Genomic DNA, 19087 nt, shown 5'->3' with positions numbered 1-19087 from the left:
CTTGTCAGCACCCAGAAGCTCACATCACAGGCCCTGTGTGCTTGATAGTTGCTGCGGAGCAGGGCCAGGCCACTCTATATGACCAGCAGAAGTGAGGAGGGAGTCAGGAGAGGGGATGATCTGGTTAGGGGTAATGAGGGAGAAGCAGGAGAGGTCTCCTTGCACCTCCAAAGAGGGACTCCTGCCCCTCTTCCGATTACTGTCGAAACCCCGGGAAACAAAGCCCCCCACATGGACTGTTGGCACCCTGGTTTTAAATCTGGCCCTGCTAATTAGTATGACTATATTTGCTCTGGTTATTTTAGTGATTGCAATCTGCTCAACATCCTTCCTCTCAGGCTTCTTTGCAAAGCTGTGTCAAAATGCTTCTTTGAAAAAATTTATGCCAATATTTGCTTCTTCCCTTGCTTCAAAAGAAGAGCTTCCCAAGAGAGAAGCACTGGATCCCAAGGGGGGGGGGGGGGGGGGAAGACAAAGAATTGAGAGTAAAAGAAATAAATCCAGTGAGAACCCCAGCAGTCTGTCCTAGCATTGTCGTCTATATTTTTAAAACCAGACATCTTTATAAGGAATACAAATTATGTTCCATTATAAACATATCAAACAAATTAGCATTGTCGTCTATATTTTTAAAACCAGACATCTTTATAAGGAATTCAAATTGTTCCATTATAAACATATCAAACAAATTAATAACACAAGACAATTAGTTTATAATGCTGTGAAATCTCAGGTGTAGCCAGCCATTCTGCAGAGTAGTTAGAAAGCAGTATCAACATGGTAGAGTTTCCTTGTTTTATTCTTTTGCATCCCCAACACCTCCAGCTGTGATTGCAAATGTGGCTTCATTTTCAGGCATTTCGGGGCTTATGAGGGAAGAAAGCAAAAATATCGGTCAGCACTATTCCCACCTTATCATATCTCAAAAAGCAAAAGACCCTCAGATCATCTATGCAAATGAACTCTGATGTTAACAATTGTGATTTTTTTTCCAAACAGGGTTACACATCTTTTTTTTTTTTTTTGTTTTAACTCTTTTTTTTATTTCATAAACAGACAGACAACAAGTCCAATATTTAAACAACCTAGCAAACAAATAATGGTGTTCGAGAGTACCCCATAACAGCAAGTAATCGGTACACTGATGATAAATGCTTATTTTAATGAGCTGAGTATTAATAGGTCCAAAACCTACCCCATACAGAATCATAAACCCCACCTTTCCTCTTAAGAGAGTATGCCAGCTTCTCAAAGGGAGCTATCCCAAACAATTGCTTCCTCTAAGTCTCTAGAGAAGACATTCCCTTCAATAAAGAAGCATCGGTGAACCGTGCAGCCAGTAACATCTGGCTTATTAACAGCCTTTGTAGCTGGAGGCATTTACTATTTGTATATGCTGGAAAAGAGTCGATCTAATGGTTAGACTCTTACCTCGAACCTACCTGTATTTTTTTTTTTTAACTCTTTATAAATTTTAGGCATACAAAACAGATCAATGAAGGAACCACGTGTCACATACTGACATTTTAACATTGTCACGTTCCATGGATGTTGAATGCAAAGCAACTTCATTTATGCATACACAAAATTTATCTCATTACAACTGTGTAATACTGATGGTAGGGCCCCCAAACAGCATTTTATTTAAACTGCTCATGTTTCATAGTATACCGTGAACGTTCAGTGCTAGCAATGTCTCGGACTTGAGCACATCACACAAACCCTGATAATGACGCTTGGTGCCGGAGGGGATGTGATCATAGGGATTCTCACCTACATATGTGGTGGACATGCCCTATAATAAGATATTTGTGTGGTGTTTTTTGAAGAAATGTCACAGGTTATTGTTTCTGATATTCTTGCTTCTCCAAAGATGCATTACTTGGATCATAGGAATCGGTTTTGGAGGGTTACACATGCTGAAACTAATTTGATGGAACTGATTGGATAAAAAAAAGATCTGGAGTCATTTAGCAACCCTACATGGCACGATTTATGGATCAGTTTTCACAGCTATGTCAAGATTCCTAAGCGCTGTACTCAAAGCATAACTCCTTAAGGCTGCATCACAAGACGTGTTGTTCCTTCTGGACTCAGATTTGATCAGGTTTTGAACATCTTTTTCAATGTGCACAAGCCAGGTAAAAGGATACTACAGGGCTACCCTATGGCTCAGGTCAGAGCAGGATTGGATTTTAGATTATGGCACACATCGGCAAGTCTGAATGGGGGCAGGGGGCCCGGAATCTACTTCAGAGACTGGATTGAGAGAGGCTAGTTTTTGAACACCTTTAAAATTTGGCATCCTAGGCAGGTGCCTATACCTAAATCCAGCCCTGGGTCCAAAGCACTGCATTCTTCGACTTGTATTCAAAATGTTCTAACTAATGGGGTCAGCAGAGCTTGGGTGCACTGAGGAGGAAGTGGTACCTTTTAAACTCAGGAAGGGAGAGAAGATAACTGAAATTATTATGGCTACAGGGCAGCACTAAGGGATAGACTTGAAAGAGACTTCCCTCTAGTCTGCTGGGTTAGCAAAGGTGCCTGTTGTAGCTTGCAGATGTTGTCTGTGGTGGGATTTTAAGCAGTGATGGAAAAATGGAGAGAAAAAAAATACTACGAAGACCTGACCCAAAGGCCTAATGCTAGTGCTGTCACTGACATGGGGAACATCTAGGTTTCATTCTCATATCTGCCTTTTGCTCCTTCTGGGGCCAGCAAGAGCTAGGGATGCTGCTCAGACAACATTCTTAGCCCCCAGGGGAAGAAAGAATCCCAGGCATCTTGCAATAGTAGCAAATATGGGTGGTTTTAGGATGTACATGTTGCAGACTTCTCAGGGAGCTGCAGTCTGAGGCCCTCTACTGAGAATTATATAACGGGAAAATGGTGAGCTAATGAAAAATATATGGACTTATAGAACCATAGTCCCAGTTCAGATAAACTCCTATTCAGCTGGAATTCCAAATGTGAAGAGGAAACCAACCCCCCCAAAAATATCCTAAGATAAAGAACATCTGGCATTTTAGTTTTTATGTGTACTGATTCCACCGCAGTTTGTTCAAATAGAATACCATGACAAAGAGAGCCTTGTTCAATGGAAAGGATGCTCTGGAATGAGGAGTTGTTTAATGACGGTAAAAGGGGGTAGACTCAGGAGTAGTACAAGGACATATTTCTTTACAGGAAGGGTAGTGGATGAATGGAACAGAAGGGTAGTGGAGAAAAAAACAGTGTCTGAATTAAAAAAAAAAAAAAAAGCATGGGACAAACATAGGGGATTTCTGAGAGAGTGGAAACAATTGCAGAGCTGAACAGAATGTGTGTATTGGCAGACTAGATAGGTTGTATGGGCTTTTTCTGCTGTCACATTTCTAAGTTTCTAAGAAATCATCTAGTTCTTAAAAAAAAAAAATAAAATTTTTTTTAATTCATGCCACATAATGCTTCAGTGCTACCCCTAACACCCACTCAGGATTAACCCTGTGGCCACATAGAGGGCCTGCCAAGCACTACCCAGGCCCGCCTGCACATGTGCACGTGCTCCTATACTGGCAAACTCCCACTAGCCAACTGGATTCTTGTTTGCCTTTGGTCAAGTCCCCATTTGCAAGCTTTCTGGGTTGTTTCTGGGGATACCAAAAACCCACATAATGCAGGGGTCACACAGTTCTTAGATATGCACCTAGAAACCAAATACACAAAACACCAGGATAATGAATCAGTCCAAGACAGGTAGAACTAACAAATTAATAAGTTTTATTAACAAAAAGTAGGAACAGTGAACAGAAAAAGATTGACTTTGCAAACAAGAATAGGTAAAAAAAACAAGGATTCAAAAGCTAGTTAAACACTTTCTACCATACTTATCTAGTGCTTAGGAAGGTCAGGAAAAAGGCTGTTTACATGAGCTGAAAAGGGCCTCAGCAAAGATTTTATTTTTATTTTATGATGTAATTTTTTTTTATGGTTTATATTTAAGGAATTGTTTTAATTTATGATTTGTTGTTTGAATTATGGTCTGATGAATGTTATACACTGCACCGATCAGGGTTCACCTGCGTGTTCGGTTAATAAGAATGAATTAATAAATAAATTTTTGTCTCTCTGTACTAATAGCTGAGACTAGTGAATTCTAGTATCTTCAAGGCTAGTTTTCTGTCTGAGGGGCCAATCAAGGCACAAAGTACTAGCATCTGCTCTCTGACCGTTAGCTTTCTAATTAGTGTTTTCTGGCCAGTGGAGCTGCAAGATGTCACAGTCCTACAGCTTCCCTCAGGATACTAGGCTATCTATGCTTCCAAGCCTTATTTTGAGTCAAGCCAGCATCCCAAGCTTGTTTGAACTAGAGTGCAGAGGTCAAACGCTACCTTCAGGAGGATGTGACATCACCGGTCTCGATGGAAGCATAATTCTGTGCTCCTGTTCCCCCTGAGTAATATCCATTGAGTATTATTGCATTCTCTTGAAATATCAACTATCTGTTTGTAGATACTGGTGTAACTTAGGTAAAAGTTAGCTTTGAAAAAGAAATTGATGGACTTTAAACAGTTTTCATATGTGAAAGCTAGCTCAGATTCGGCAGAGGTTGGAGAAATGGAGTAGTCCACAAACATGCTCATACCAGATATGGTGTTGGATCAGGAAGGCCAGATTCAGCAATTGGTTGAAAGTGTTGTCCTGACCCACGCTGGATTTAGACAATGGTTTTGCGATATGAGGAAGGACATGAAGGAAAACAAAAAAGATATTTTAAATATGTTTGATTTCAGAGAGGAAATAACGAAAATCATCCAAAGTGTAAAGGAATGTGATACTCGTTTAGAAGCTCAGGCCAGTAAGTGAAAAACCTACAATCATATTATAAATCTTTACTGAAGGAGAATGCGGAGCTTAGAGAAAAATTGGAAGTTACTGAAAATAGGTCTTGTCGGTGTAATCTTTGTTTTCATGGGATTCTAGAATCAGCTAAATATCGAGACTGCAAGGTGGTAATCCAAAAGATTTGTGCGCAGATAGAGATAATCATACAGAAGAAGAAAAGTTGGCCACGATGATGATTGAGATAGAATGACCACATTGCTCATTGGGTCAAACTCTACCTACAAGCCAGCCAGAGGACATGAGCTGTCTCTGGGGAGAAAGCACAAGGCCTAAAGCAAAACAAGAAATTACAGTGCACATAAACCCTCCTGTTTCACCATAATCCATTTCTTGGAAATATATTACTAGAACTTGATTTTGATAAAACTGAATCTAAGCAGCAGTCAATCCCTTTATTGTTTAAAAAAAAAAAGCCACACTCTTCTGTGCCTTATTGTTCAACATTTTCTACAGCGAGAACAGATCTACAAGTTCCAGAATATTCATGGTTGATAGTTAAATACAAATAAAATATAACTGGAACATGTAATCCTAAAGATACCCTTTCAGTGGGTGACTATTGTAAGACTCTTACCTATCGTAAATTTTGGCAATACGCAGCTCGCCTCTTCCTTTGCGTAGGCTAATTCTTGTTGTTGAAGCATGAGCAAGTATATGTCCACCAATAGGCTTTTTAGGGTCAGCCTGGAAACTGGAAAACAAAGATCATAATCATGTGTTTTAGAACATTTGTCTTCCATCTGCAGAATTCAAAATGAGTGTAATAAAAAGACATTGGTCTGAAAGTCCTTTGAAAGCTTTTGTAAACAATAATTTATTTTTAAATAGGAAATGCCACAAAACATGGAGTACATTCAAAACTTAATTTGTCTTGACTGATCTGGTGTTTCAGTGGTAGTGCTGTGCATTGGTGTACAGTGGGACCTCTGTTTGATTCCTAGCTAAGATTTTCTGCTCTTCAGGTCAAGCAGGGAATGAGATTTGCTGAAGCAGCATTCATAGAGAGGATGCAGGAAGACAGTCACTGACTTTAAAGCCCATGATTGCAGGGTTCTAAAAGGCACCCTAGTCTACAGTCACTGGCTGAGGACTGTTGCTGAGATTGAGATTGGACTACAGAAAGTTGGGAGGAATATAAAATATGGGCAGTAGATTTCCAGCATTTCTACAGGAGTACTTGCAGTGCACTCAGAAATTATTCAGACCCCCTTCACGTTTTCCACATTTTGATACGTTAGTTTTATTCTAAAATGGGTAACCTGCATTTTTTCCCTCTTCAATCTACAAACACCCCATAATGAGAAAGCGAAATCAGATTGTAGAAATGTGTGCAAATTAATTAAAAATAAGTATTCAGACCCTTTGCCATGACACTCCTGTTTACATTGATCATCCTTGAGATGTTTTGCCAGCTTGATTGGAGTCCACTTGTGGTAAATTCAATTGATTGGACATGATTTGGAAAGGCACACCCCTGTCTTTATTAGGCCCCTTCTGTTGACAGTGCATGTCAGAGCAAAATCAAAGCCATGAAGCCAAAGGAATTGTTTATAGACTTCCGGGACAGGATTGTGCTGAGGCACAGATCTGGGGAAGGGTACAAAAAATTGTTGCAGCAGTGAAGGACCCGATGGAAACAGGACTCTTCCTAGAGCTGGCCACCCACCCAAACTGAGCAATTGGGGGAGAAGGGCCTTGGTCATGGAGGTGACCAAGAACTCAATGGTCATTCTGACAGACCTCCAGAGTTATTTTGTGGAGAAGGGAGAACCTTCCAGAAGGACAACCATCTCTGCAGCATTGCCTTTATGGTAGAGTAGCCAGACAGAAGCCACTCTTCAGTTAAAGGCACATGACATCCCATTTGGAGTTTGCCAAAAGGCACTTAAAGGACTCTCAGAACATGAGAAACAAGATTCTCTGGTCTCATGTAACCAAGATTGGCTTGAATGCCAAGCATCATGTCTGGAGGAAACCAAGCACCACTTTATCACCTAGCATACACCATCCCTAAGGTGAAACATGGTGGAAGCATAATTCTGTGGGGATGTTTTTCAGCTGAGGAACTGGGAGACTAGTCAGGATTAAGGGAAAGATGACTGGAGCAAAGTACAGAGAGATCCTTGATGAAAACCTGCTCCAGAGCACTTGATCTGAGTGGAGCAAAGATTCACCTTCCAACAGGACAATTACCCTAAGCACACAGCCAAGAAAACAAAGGAGTGGCTTCAGGATAAATCTGTGAATGTCCATGAGAGGCCCAGCCAGAGCCTGGAATTTGAAATCAATCGAACATCTCTGGTGAGATCTGAAAATGGCTGTGCATCAACACTCCCCATCTAACCTGACAGAACTTGAGAAGATCTGCAGAGAAGAATGGGAGAAAATCCCCAAATCTAGTTGTGCCAAGAGTGTAGTGTCATACCCAAGAAGACTTGAGGCTATAATCCCTGCCAAAATGCATCAACAAAGTACTGTCATGGTTTTGCCTGCCATGCAGCCTCACCATGCCATGATCCAGCCTGCTGTGACACCTCCCTATCAGCAGAGGCCTCCAGTGAGTTCTATTCTGGGCTACCCAAATTATCTACTCACTGGCCACATGAAGCAGCCTGTGGTGCAGTCTCTTCTCCACTAGCTGCCCTTAGCGAGCTTCACCTCCAGCCTAGTCCCGTTCTTGCCACATTGGTCTTAGAGCTCGCCACTAACTCGCTGATCCTTGTTGCCCCAAAAAAGGCCAATGAAAAGGCCTCATAGCTCGACCAACATACCAAGGACAGCTGCTCTACGATGTGGATTAAGTCCAGATACCTGATGGGTCGTCTCTTATCCCCTTCCCCTCCCCGATCCCGCTGCCATCCATGTAATAGCCGCTTAATGATGAAGCTCATCACCAGGTTCCCCCAACCTCTCAGCTTCTGGAAAAAGGAGAAACCTGCCAGTTGTGATTTGACTGACGACAACAAATAACCGTTGTCCTTTGCCCACAGTACAAATTTCACCACCGACTCCTCCCTAACTGGTCCTCCTCTCCATCCTGTCGACTGTAGGAAACGAGCCACCACGCCCCTTCCCACCACATATGCTGTCCAAGTGGCTGGGGCCACGATCTTCCGTATTAATCTCCATTCTTCTTCTTCCGACCCAGCCTCCAGAGGTGCTCTGGAAAATGCTCTGCCTTCAACTTTGCTTGCGGGGCCAACGCTCTGAAGACCTTTCATTTGAAACGAGAGAGGGCATCAACGATCACATTTTTAACTCCTGGGACATGCTTGGCTGTAATGCTAACATTCCCCTGCAAACTCCTGTAACAGTGCAGAAACCTTCAAGCATTTTGCTGACAAATGGTTAATCACTTGTACTACCACTAGATTGTCACATCAGAAGACCACTCGCTTGTTACTTAGCTCGGCCCCCTAAATTGCTAACACTGCTACAATGGGGAACAACTCCAAAAACATAATATTCTTGGTAATTCCCTCCACCACCCAGTCCTCGGGCCACGTTCAGCGCACCACTGTCCCGGAAAATACACTCCAAAACCGGTGGACCCAGCTGCATCCGAGAACAGCTCAAGATCCTGATTCGATATCACGCTGTCCGGTATCATATGGACCCCGTTAAACAACTCCAAGAAAGCCTCCTACAGTCCTAGTTCGTCCTTAATCCTGCGCATCACTCTTATAAAACGGTGCCCCACATGAATTCCAACTGTAGATGCCGATAACCTCCTTATGAAAGCCCTCCCCATCGGAATGACTCGGCAGGCAAAATTTAGTGACCCAATCAAGGATTGCATCCGCTGCAAGGTTACCTTGGTTGACCCCTTAACCTCCTGCACTACTTCCCTCAACTTTTGCACTTTATCCCCTGGCAGCCGCGACACCATTGCCTCAGAGTCTAACTCAATGCCTAAAAAGGTCAACTGCGTGGACAGCCCTTCCGTTTTGTCCGGCGCAATTGGCACACCCAACTGTCTTGCCACCTCCAGAAAACCATCCAACTGCTCCCAGCACTGATTGGACTGACTGTCCCCCACAAACAAAAAATCATCGAGGTAATGCAACATGCTGTCACAGAGCATATATTGTTCTGTATCCCATTGCAAGGAGCTGAATGCTTCAAAGTAAGCACACGATACTGCGCAACCCATAGGTAGGCAACGATCAAGGAAATACTGCCCTTCGAAGTAAAACCCCAGTAACAGCACGCTCACCAGATGTATGGGCAACAGCCGAAAAGCAGACTCAATATCCGCTTTCACCATCAGTGCACCCCGTCCTGCCTTTCGTTCCAACTCCAACGCGTCATCGAATGAATCATACCTCACTGAACAGTCGCTCTTAGGAATAAAATCATTAACCGACGCTCCTCGCGGGAATGAAAGATTAAGGATTAGCCTGTATTTACCTGGTGTCTTCTTTGGAATGACAGCTAATGGCGAAAGATGCGTCCTGCGAAACGGCGGCTGATCAAAAGGACCCACTATTCGACCTAGGCTCAGCTTTGCCTGTAATTTTGCCCTTGCTATGTCCGCTAACCTCACCACTGACCTTGCATTCTTTACACTACCCCCTCCCCCCAGCCCTGTGTATGGAATCCTGAAGCCGTCCCAAAAACCATAGTACAATAACATAGCCGCCCTCTTATCCGGATAATGCCTTAACCACGCCCTCAACTCCGATACCACCACTGGGGCTGCACTCTACTTTTGGGTGCACTTAGATGCTGGATGGGCACTGCCACACGTGGCGCACGTGTGTCGGAACTTGCAATCTGGAAACAAACAAGTGGCTTTGTTAAATCTCCAGCACACATCCGTTCCTCCAGCTGCCACTTTGCCACCCATCCCCACTTTGAGGTTACTCCCTGCCGCCCAAAAGGAGCTTGTACTTCCTTCCCCGCTCTCCCCACTTGCCGCCCCAATAAGACCCCCACCGCTGCTCCCTACCCCTTTTGCACTACTCTTGCTCTTGTTGGTCATCTGCGTTAACCACAGGTGAATGTTCTATGTACCCCACGACATATGGCGATTACCCGCCATTTTATCCCTGAACTTCTCGTCATAGTTGAGCCAAGCCCAACCTTCATAATCTTTAAAGGCACCCAATATGTTATCTGCGTATGCCAATAACGATCCATACTGAGCTGGCTCAAAGTGACCCAATTACAATTGCCAAATGCAAAAATCCCCTGACCCAATTCAGAATATTCTTTGACACCTTGGGTCCCGGTGCTCCGCTTTTTGCCCTTTTCTTACTTTTCTTTTTGTCCTTCCAACATCCCCTTCTACCCTCCAACAGTTTGAAAATATTAACATACTTCCGTTTCTGAATACGCCTCCGCATCCTCCTAGGCACTTCCTCTCAAAGCTCCATCAGTGATGCTAGCACGGGATGCCCCATGTCCTGCTTCGGGCCCTCTCCTATCCCCGCTCACCTATCCACCTCCGTGTCACTTGAGGTGGATGATGAAGACGATATCGAGCTGGTGTCCGACTCCGAACTAGGCTTGCTTGCCCTCTTTCTCCTTACCCGCCCTACTCAGCTCCCTTGTATTCTCCCACTCATCGGCTCCAGCTCCCACAGATCTACCACCCGCAACCTTTGTTGGTCTGTCCACAGCTGCCGAGCCTCACTGCTCCCATCCTTCCATGGAGCACGAGAATGCCTGTTCTCTCCAGGCCTCCTGTTGGGATGTGCCAGGATGAACTGAACCCGCCGGACCTGCAGAAACAGAAACACAGCCCGCAGAATTGCCCCTGGACCTGAGCTCCAGATGTCTTCGCACACCCAGCCCTCGCATGCCTGCCAGTGAGGTCCCAGCTGGTACCTCCATACCCTCATCCTCTCCTACCCACCAGCCTTGGCCCACCCCGCCTGGTCAAGCACTCAAGCACTGCTCTCATAAAACCCATCCCTGTACCACAGTGGCCAACCTCCAAAACTTCCCCATCCCCAATACCCTGTACCTGCTGTCGGGAAAGGAGGATTCCCTCCTGGCTGCATATCTGAAAAATCTGCAGAATCTCCTGTTGGCAGTGCAGGGAATCTGCTCACCCCACTCCATGCCGCCCTGCTGTGCATATCTCTTTCTCCTTGCGCACCTCCTCCCGCCGAGTGGCTGGGGATGCTACCTGACATACATGACCCTCGTCTTCTGCTTATGTGGGCAGCACTACATGCACCTTTGCCTAGGTGAGCTGCACTGGTTCGGGGGGGAATTACCTCAGGTATAAAACCTGGAGACTGATCCTCGGCTGCCAGTGCAGCCTGACCCCTGGAGCTTTTCTTGGGAACCAGGGCTTTTCCTTTGCTCCTGCCCCAAGTCGGCACCGCCGTGGCCTTGCCAGACGCAGGCTCCTGCCCGGGCGGGGGAAAGGGGGTGGGTCTAAATCCTCCCCGTAAGCATCAAGGGAAATGGCAGGGAAGGAATCAGCTCCTTGAAAAGGGGGGGGGGGGGGGTGAGGGAAACGACCTCAGGGCTGCTCTCCCCACAACTGGACACAGGGGAAGGGGAAGAGGGAGGTAGAACACTTGCCTGCAGCACAGGGACAGTCTGAAGAGTCTGGAGGAGGCAGGGACCAACCGAGTGATCCGGGCCTATGGCTGCCAGAGGGGAGGGCCAAGGGAGCTGAGCCGGCCGAGGAACCACGATCCCCACCATGACGCTGCATTTTTTTTTTTTTTTGCTGAATCCTTCCTAATCTAAATATTTATAATTCTTTTTTTTTTTTAACCCACGATAGGGACAGCAGAGGCACCAGCGATAGAAAATCGCCAGAGCAGCCTCCTGAAGCAGCTAGCAGGATCATCTGGCAGGGAACATCGATCCCTGATCGATTTTCAAAGTACCACTTACATAAAAAATAAGGTTTTATGCACATACATATTCAAAATCAATCCCTATAAACCTTGTCCTTGTCTAGTGTGTGTACCACTCTTATCTGGGATTAATCTGTCTTGATTTGTCACTGCTACATTCTGTCTGCACATTTGTAATTTAATATATTTTTATTTACATGGCTGTGCAGCAGTCCCACATTCTACAGAGCAGCAGCACCTTTTAAATAATACACTGGCTCAGTAATTATCTCTATTTCATTTTTTTATTGTGATATATATCTCACTCCTATCACACAAAGTGTATTCGGAGCAGGTTGCAGCAAATAAAATAATAGAGTAACTCATAACCAAAAATAAAATAACAGCATTAGTACAATAATAAAAAACACATATAAACAACAAAATTCAACAGGTCAGTACTAAAAATGTTTGTCTGGTTAAGTCCCAGACTTAGATAAACTGTGGGATTTAAAATCCTATCAGTCTGACCAAACTGGAAAATCAAGGACAGTCTGGGAGTGTTCTGAGGCAGGGTACAATTATTCAGCTAAGTTAGCTGAATGGTAAATAACAGCAGTTAAAGATCTAAATGGTCCATACAGTATGACACTGTTAGTGTTATCTGGCTAACACAGCTGACTAATTTTAGGTCTTCCAAAGAGCAGTACGTAGCTGGGTATATTCAGCAGCATGCTCACTCATGGAATATCCCAGCTAATTTTGCTGGCTGGCTAATCACTAAAAATTGACCACCAAATAGGTAAGTAAATCTACTTAAGGGGCTGATTAAAAAAAAAAAAGAAATCTCAGTTTAAAAATTCAGGGGTAAACAGTATTAAATAAAAATGTCTTTATTGCCTTTCAGAATGAAAGTAGATCTGTTATGATCCTAATATATTTAGGGAGATCATTCCAGCATTTTGGGCCTACACAGAAAAGCACCCTATTCCTAATGCTATGTGGTTTCATTGACCTCACTGGAGGAATTTCAAGTTGGGTTGATTAAAAGGAATGCAATGTTCTGGTCGATTCATAAAGGAATAATTTCAAGTACTCTGGTGCCAGATCATGAAGGGCTTTAAAGACTAGCAGTGTCAGTTTAAAAAATAACAGGAAAAATTGGCAACCAATTTAACAATTTTAGTGTTGGGGTACTGTGTTCATGTTTTTTGATGCCAGAAATAAGTGGAGTGGCACTGTTCTGCACAAACTGGAATGACTGCTAAGGAAGCCCTATTTATAAGGTGTTATAATAATCTATTTTGGAAACCGCCAGCACGTGAATGATGTTCTAAGATCCTCAGCTAGGAAAATGATATGCACATTTTTAGTTTCATTGCTGTGTATTTTTAATGTATTTACAATTATGAACATATCAGGATGTGAAGCCCTCTGAGCCGAGGCAAAGGGTGCTATATAAATAATAAAGATAAAGATGTCTAATCAAATATAGTACAAAGTAACTCCCTCAAATAACCAGGGTAATCTGAGGCTCCAATATCAGATGAGGGTCAGCATAAATTCCCAGTAGACAAACATTTTTGGCCACTGGGAGAACAGTGTTAAACAGGGTAACCACCAAGGCAGACCATAATGAAGGCAGCCTCCTAATCCATAGTGTGAGCAAAGGCTCACTACTGTTGCCTTCTCAGTGGTTAAGACAGGGATAGAACCGTATCCCTTTTCTTTTTCTTTTCTTTTCTTTGCTTCTTATAAAATAGAGTTAACGAGAGAAACTGCAAATTGTTAAAACGGATTGTCAGAGAGAGAGGAATGTTGCTTCTTTAGCAGTTGGAAGGAGACAAGCAGAGATAAGACTGTACCCCTCCCCACACATGGCTTTAGCAAGGACCTTTGCATAGAGAACGTAACTTAGAAACTGTATGTAGACAAAGGCATCATGAACAGTATCTTATTGGGCAAGGGAATTTGCACATACACAAGGGAAAAGGGAGGGGGAAAAAGGGGGCTTGCATAAGCAAGAAAAAGTGTATAAAATGTACTGCTTGAGCCCGTGGGGGTGTGCCTACTTCTGTATGACACCTGTACTTGCAAGTCCGTGAATAACGCCCCCGTATACTGTTTCACTAAACTTGCACTTCCAAGAAGGATTTGTTTGCTTGTTTCTTTCACATAGTAGCTCAGATTTACTTGGATTCATTTTGGGCTTGTTGGCCTGCAGCCAACTGGCAATAACCCTTAAACAATGATTCAATTTGCTTAGCGTTAACTCCCTTAGAAGACCTAAGTGAATGTAGATTTAAATATCATTTGTACCATTTTGGATGTTGGTTTGGGTTTTATTGAATTTTAGGGTTAGTTGGTTTGGAGATGGGTTTGTCTATATTGATTTGTTAGTATTTTATGTATGAATGTTGTTATTTCATATTTCATGCGATTTGCCTTGTCCATGTATTACTTGAAAACTATGGAATATAAATTTAGAATTAAATTAAATATATGTAAGTCTAAAAACATGTCCCAATGATTTTTGTTAGTGATAGTATGTAGATGTTAAATAAAGCTGGGAACAAAAGTAAGTCCTGTAAAACCCCGAAGATATTTCTTGAGAAGCAGAGAAATTTGAACTTGTGTCGATCTGTAACTTACCATTAGTCAGAAGGGAGGTCTGTACTAGGGGTGGCCAACCTTTCACACATCAGAAGCCACAAAACAAGAAAGCACAGTAGCCAAGAGATTCACCTTTGAGGAGTGGCTGGGGGGTTTCTCCCCGTCCAACTCCACCCCCTAAAGAAAGGGCCAACTCTCTTAACCTCTACTTCATTGCTATAGGTCTCCTTCTCTTAATTCCCCCACCAGATTCTCCCTCTCTCTTCAACTCTGTTTCCAACCCTGCCCTCCTCCCTCTCCACCTAGCCTGGAGCATTCCTGAGATACTAGGGAGTCCTGAAACTCCCAGAATCTTCTGCAAAGAATAACATAGAGTTTCTATCCTAAGTTCAGCAAGAAGTACAAAGGTCTAGAATCATTATGAAAAGACCGGTAACCTTGGACTAAAAAATAAATGAGTTCAAGTAGGTTAGCGGTGGATGGGCTATAATTGGCACAAAATCATATCAGAAGGGTGTAATGTATCTTCTGTTCTCTTAGAAATGAATAAAAACATGGTTCCCAAGAAGAGAAAGCTGATAAGAAAAAACTAATAAATAAAAAAAGCAGGAGGAGGACAAAAACACTGCCCCAACAAGCGGGAGTCAGAATGGTCACCTACTTTGTGTCTATGTGAAGAGGACTTGGTAAGAAAAGGATGTATTTTCCTTTTTGGGTCCTGGAAGCTATTTTGGTTTTAGTATTCATGATTATACAGAATAAAAAGTACACACACTTGTTATTGCACTTTTGGTTTGTTTTTATTGTCTGGGAGCACTTAGTCTCTGGGATCAAAATTCCGAGAGACTAAGATCCCTAAGCTGTGCTGAGAAAAAAAACAAACAGTTCCAGTATCTCTCATATCTCATTCCCCCTTTCTCTCTCTCCCTCATCTGTCCCCTTTCTCTCTCACTGTCCCCATCCAACCTCTCTCGCTTTCTTCCCTTGCCCCCACCACTCCACAGCATCTTCCTGGCTTCCTTGGTGTCTCCTCAGGTTTTGGGCCGCTGGCAGCAGCAGGATACCATGGAGGGACTGCAGCCTGTGGGAGCTGGCAGCAAGAAATCACTCAGTACTAGGGCCTGCAGGAGGCAGCTGTGGCAGGGGCGGTGCTTGGTTCATCCAAAGTGCTTCTTCAAAGGTTCTGGTGGTGCAGCGATATGTGGAAGTAGTCTGTAGGTGTAGTGGTGAAATGCAGCGATCAATTCCTTTACGTGGCAATCCTCTCCTAAGCAGCCAGTAACATGCAGAAGTTATAAAGTTCTGTAACGTCTGCAACACACTGGCTGTTTAGAAGAGAGAAAATCAGCAGGAGGCAGATAAAAGGCCAGCATGCATCAGGACACGTAGTTCAGGGAATAGGGGCCAATTGGTGCCAGACTACTGTAGCACTCAAAAGTCATTTGAAAGTGCTGCAAGAGGCATCCAAAGGGCAGTTGGTCACCCTTGCTCTATACAGACTCGCTCCTTTTGCAGATCACAACTGCATACAACTTTGCACAGCAAGAGTGCCCTCTGCAAAATGGCAGCACTTCCCCCAGTAGCTTGTTTGAGCTCCTGGTCTACGCCTTGTAAAAATTCCCTAATTAGGAAACCTCCAGAATCTGAATTGGGCTAGGTGAAGCTCCAGACCTGGCCACTTACCCAGAACTCTAACCAAGGAAGCTATTATCATATTGGGCTGGCCTTTGCAACTGGAATCCATGCATATTCCTCTGGAGGCTATTCTATATGCATAAATATTAGCGCTTCCTGGAGCTATCTTGCATTGCTCATACAAATGTATGCAGCTTCAAAATCTCACTCATTGGGAAGCTGGTCATTGTGTGCAGGTTTCTGCCAATCAGTCACAGGATAGTGAAAAATAAAATCTGTCTATTTCTCCTCTAACTCAGGTCACATCTACCTCACAAATTTAATTATTAGGGCCTATTTTCCACACTTTATACCCTAATACTTAATCCGAGTACTCATGAGGACTATGACAACGGAGAGGAAAACACTATATAACAAGCTATACAAAGGTCCAGATTTGCAAGGCGCTAATCGCCTACATGAAAAGTGTCTAGAGTTTAATGAGATGCAGCAAGTAGATGTCTTATTCTTCATAAAGCCAATCTGGGCTTGAAAACAGATTTCCCAAAAGATACAGGTCTCCTGTTTCCCTTTTACCTCAAACTCTCATAAACTCAGAATTCCTAAGGCAGTGTTTCCCAACCAGTGTACCTTCAGATCTGATCAGGTGTGCCACAGAAAAGCCACCACTGGGAGGGCAAGATGGCTGCTGCCTGATCTACATGCTGAAGAAGTGCTCCTCCGGCTCTTTACCTGAAATATTTTTTTTCCCTCTACGTAAATTCCTCATACGAAGAGGAAAGCTCGGTGGAGGGAGATTTCAAGTTCTTCTCCTGTGCCCGAGCAATTACAACCTTGGATTGAAACCTTCTTTGTGGCAACCCTATCTGAGACACCGGAGGGGAGAGCCGCTATGGAGATGGCGCCAAGCAATTGCCGCCTCCACTGGCTGAAGTAATAGTATTAAGCCCTGGCGAGCCGAGCATGCTTCTACCTCCTGTTCCATCGATATTGGATATTCCTAAATTGAGATTGAGAGAGATTGATACCTCTGAGGCCCCGAGAAGGGAAACCATTTTGGTTTCTCCTTCGGTTAATCCATTTGGAATGGATTCCACGGGCCTTTTTCTCATCTCAAAATTGCCTGAGACGGGAATGTGAAGGTATGTCCGTCACTAAAGCCATTATTTAAGAAGCCAAAAGAGATAACTCTACAGAGTGTTTGGTTTGCTTTAATTTCTATTGAGAAAGCTATAACCTCTTTAACAGCTATAATTGTGGATAACAACCGGCGAGTCCTGGCTACAGAAAATCAAGTTGGATTGTTGGCCACTAAAGTTACTGAGATGGATACAAGGATTTCTAATCTGGAAACAGTACAGCATAAATTGGTTCAATCAGATATTGTCTCTTCTAAGAAAATGGAAAACATGGAAAATGCTTTAAGAATTTTAAATTTAAGGATATTAAGAGCATAAGATTTGCCATACTGGGTCAGACCAAAGGTCCATCAAGCCCAGTACCCTGTTTCCAACAGTGGCCAATCCAGGTCACAAGTACCCGGCAGGATCCCAAGAGGTAGACAAATTCCTTGCTGATTAATCCCATGAATAAGCAGTGGATTTTCCCAAGTCCACCTCAACAATGGTCCATGGACTTCTCCTACAGGAACCCGTCCAAACCCTCCCTAACTGATCTACACTAACAGCTTTCACCACATCATCTGGCAATGAATTCCAGAGTCCAATTATGCATTCAGTACAACAATATTTTATCCTATTTGTCTTAAATGTATGATTTAGTAATTTCATTGAATGCCCCCTAGTCTTTGTACTTTCTGAAAGAGTAAACAACTGATTCACATTTGCCTGTTCCATTTTATAGACCTCTATTGTATTACATTTTCCTTATATAGGTTTGCTTCCCCCCTAAGGATCTATTCAAGAGCTATTTAGTGCAGATTCTCAAATTTCCATCTGAAGCTGTTCCAATGATAACTAAGAGCCTCATTTACTAAGCATTTTTCCCATAGACACAGCATAGGAGAAAAGCCAATGAGGCCCTAAGGCTTATTTTTTTCCTAAATCAGAGGGAGATACACCTAAGAATCCAGAACCCGTTTCATCCATAAATGCATCTGAATTATTAGAATTGTCTCAAGAGACGGTTATTCAGAATAGAGCTACCTTGTTAATAACTTTTGCATTCTTATCTGAGAGAAATTCTGTGAAGTTCTTTTTCCGGAATCGTCATCAGTTATTCTACGGTCAAAAAATTTGGATTTTCCCCGATATCACTAGGACAACACAAGAACGCAGGAGGAAATTTCTCTCTATGAAACCTGAAGTCTTAAGTAAAGGTGCAAAATTTGATCTGAGATTTCCATGTAAATGCTTGCTAAGATACCAGAACTCTACTTATTTTTTTAACTTTCCCAGCTACGGGTATTCCTGGACTCCCATTCCTAATGTTCCCCATGTGTTGGCTCGGCATAATTTTGTTTGGGGGGTGTAAGTTCAGGATTAGTATTGTACAACTATATTTCTTGAAATAATCAATCTTGTTAAATTTTGTCCTCCCTCATTTCCTAATAATCAATGAGACAAATATTTGTTGGGGAACTTAGAATTTCATTTTGCAATGTTTCATTGTTTGTATATTACAAATTTTGTCTTAATTACTGGTACAAGTAATACTTGTATTATTGTGCTAAAAATTCAATAAAAAGAAAGAAAAAAGAAAAGCCACCACTGCCTGATATTCAGATCAGGATCAGCATTTTAGGCATTGCTCTTAGCAATTCATACCAAAAAGAAACACTAGAGGTGGTTCTTAAATGTGTAGAAGCTCGTTTCTGAGAACGTGTAATCAACTATATCTCTTCCATGAGCTCCAGAATGTGGCTGCAGGGCACGGATAACTGGACCCCATTTTGTGCAGCACACACATTGAACACAGCAACTTTTCTTCTTCCCTGTCTTGAGCCTCCCCCTCCAGTCTTTGTCCTTTCCCCAGGCTCAGTGAGATGGAGAAAGCATGCACTGAACACTCGATGTAACTTACTCTGCTGGGAGTAGCAGCAGTGAAGGAGCTCTGGCAACCACATGTAGCAGGCAAGATAACTTACATAGCTGACTGCCCATGCTGACTTCTCCTTTATCCTGCACTTACAC

The 19087-nt window shown here is 43.1% G+C and overlaps 1 protein-coding gene across 3 annotated transcripts in view; it reads right to left on the bottom strand.

Annotated features, from left to right (window-relative positions):
- Positions 1-518: 518 nt before the first annotated feature.
- The window catches only part of DMC1 (DNA meiotic recombinase 1), a 264614-nt gene continuing 246045 nt past the window's right edge, over positions 519-19087 (bottom strand). For 2 of the 3 annotated variants that reach the window (XM_029590218.1, XM_029590219.1), the window contains 2 exons: positions 5459-5575; positions 519-866 (listed from right to left, as the gene is read on the bottom strand). In XM_029590218.1, the coding sequence (XP_029446078.1) occupies positions 797-866; positions 5459-5575 (187 nt within the window). In that variant the 3' untranslated portion in view covers positions 519-796. Of the gene's footprint in view, positions 867-4624; positions 4691-5458; positions 5576-19087 lie in introns of all 3 variants that reach the window. The other variant, XM_029590216.1, reaches the window with a different exon arrangement.

Source organism: Rhinatrema bivittatum, chromosome 2 (assembly GCF_901001135.1).
Source record: "Rhinatrema bivittatum chromosome 2, aRhiBiv1.1, whole genome shotgun sequence".
Lineage (NCBI taxonomy): Eukaryota > Metazoa > Chordata > Amphibia > Gymnophiona > Rhinatrematidae > Rhinatrema > Rhinatrema bivittatum.
This window is presented reverse-complemented; position numbering and strand designations above follow the sequence as displayed.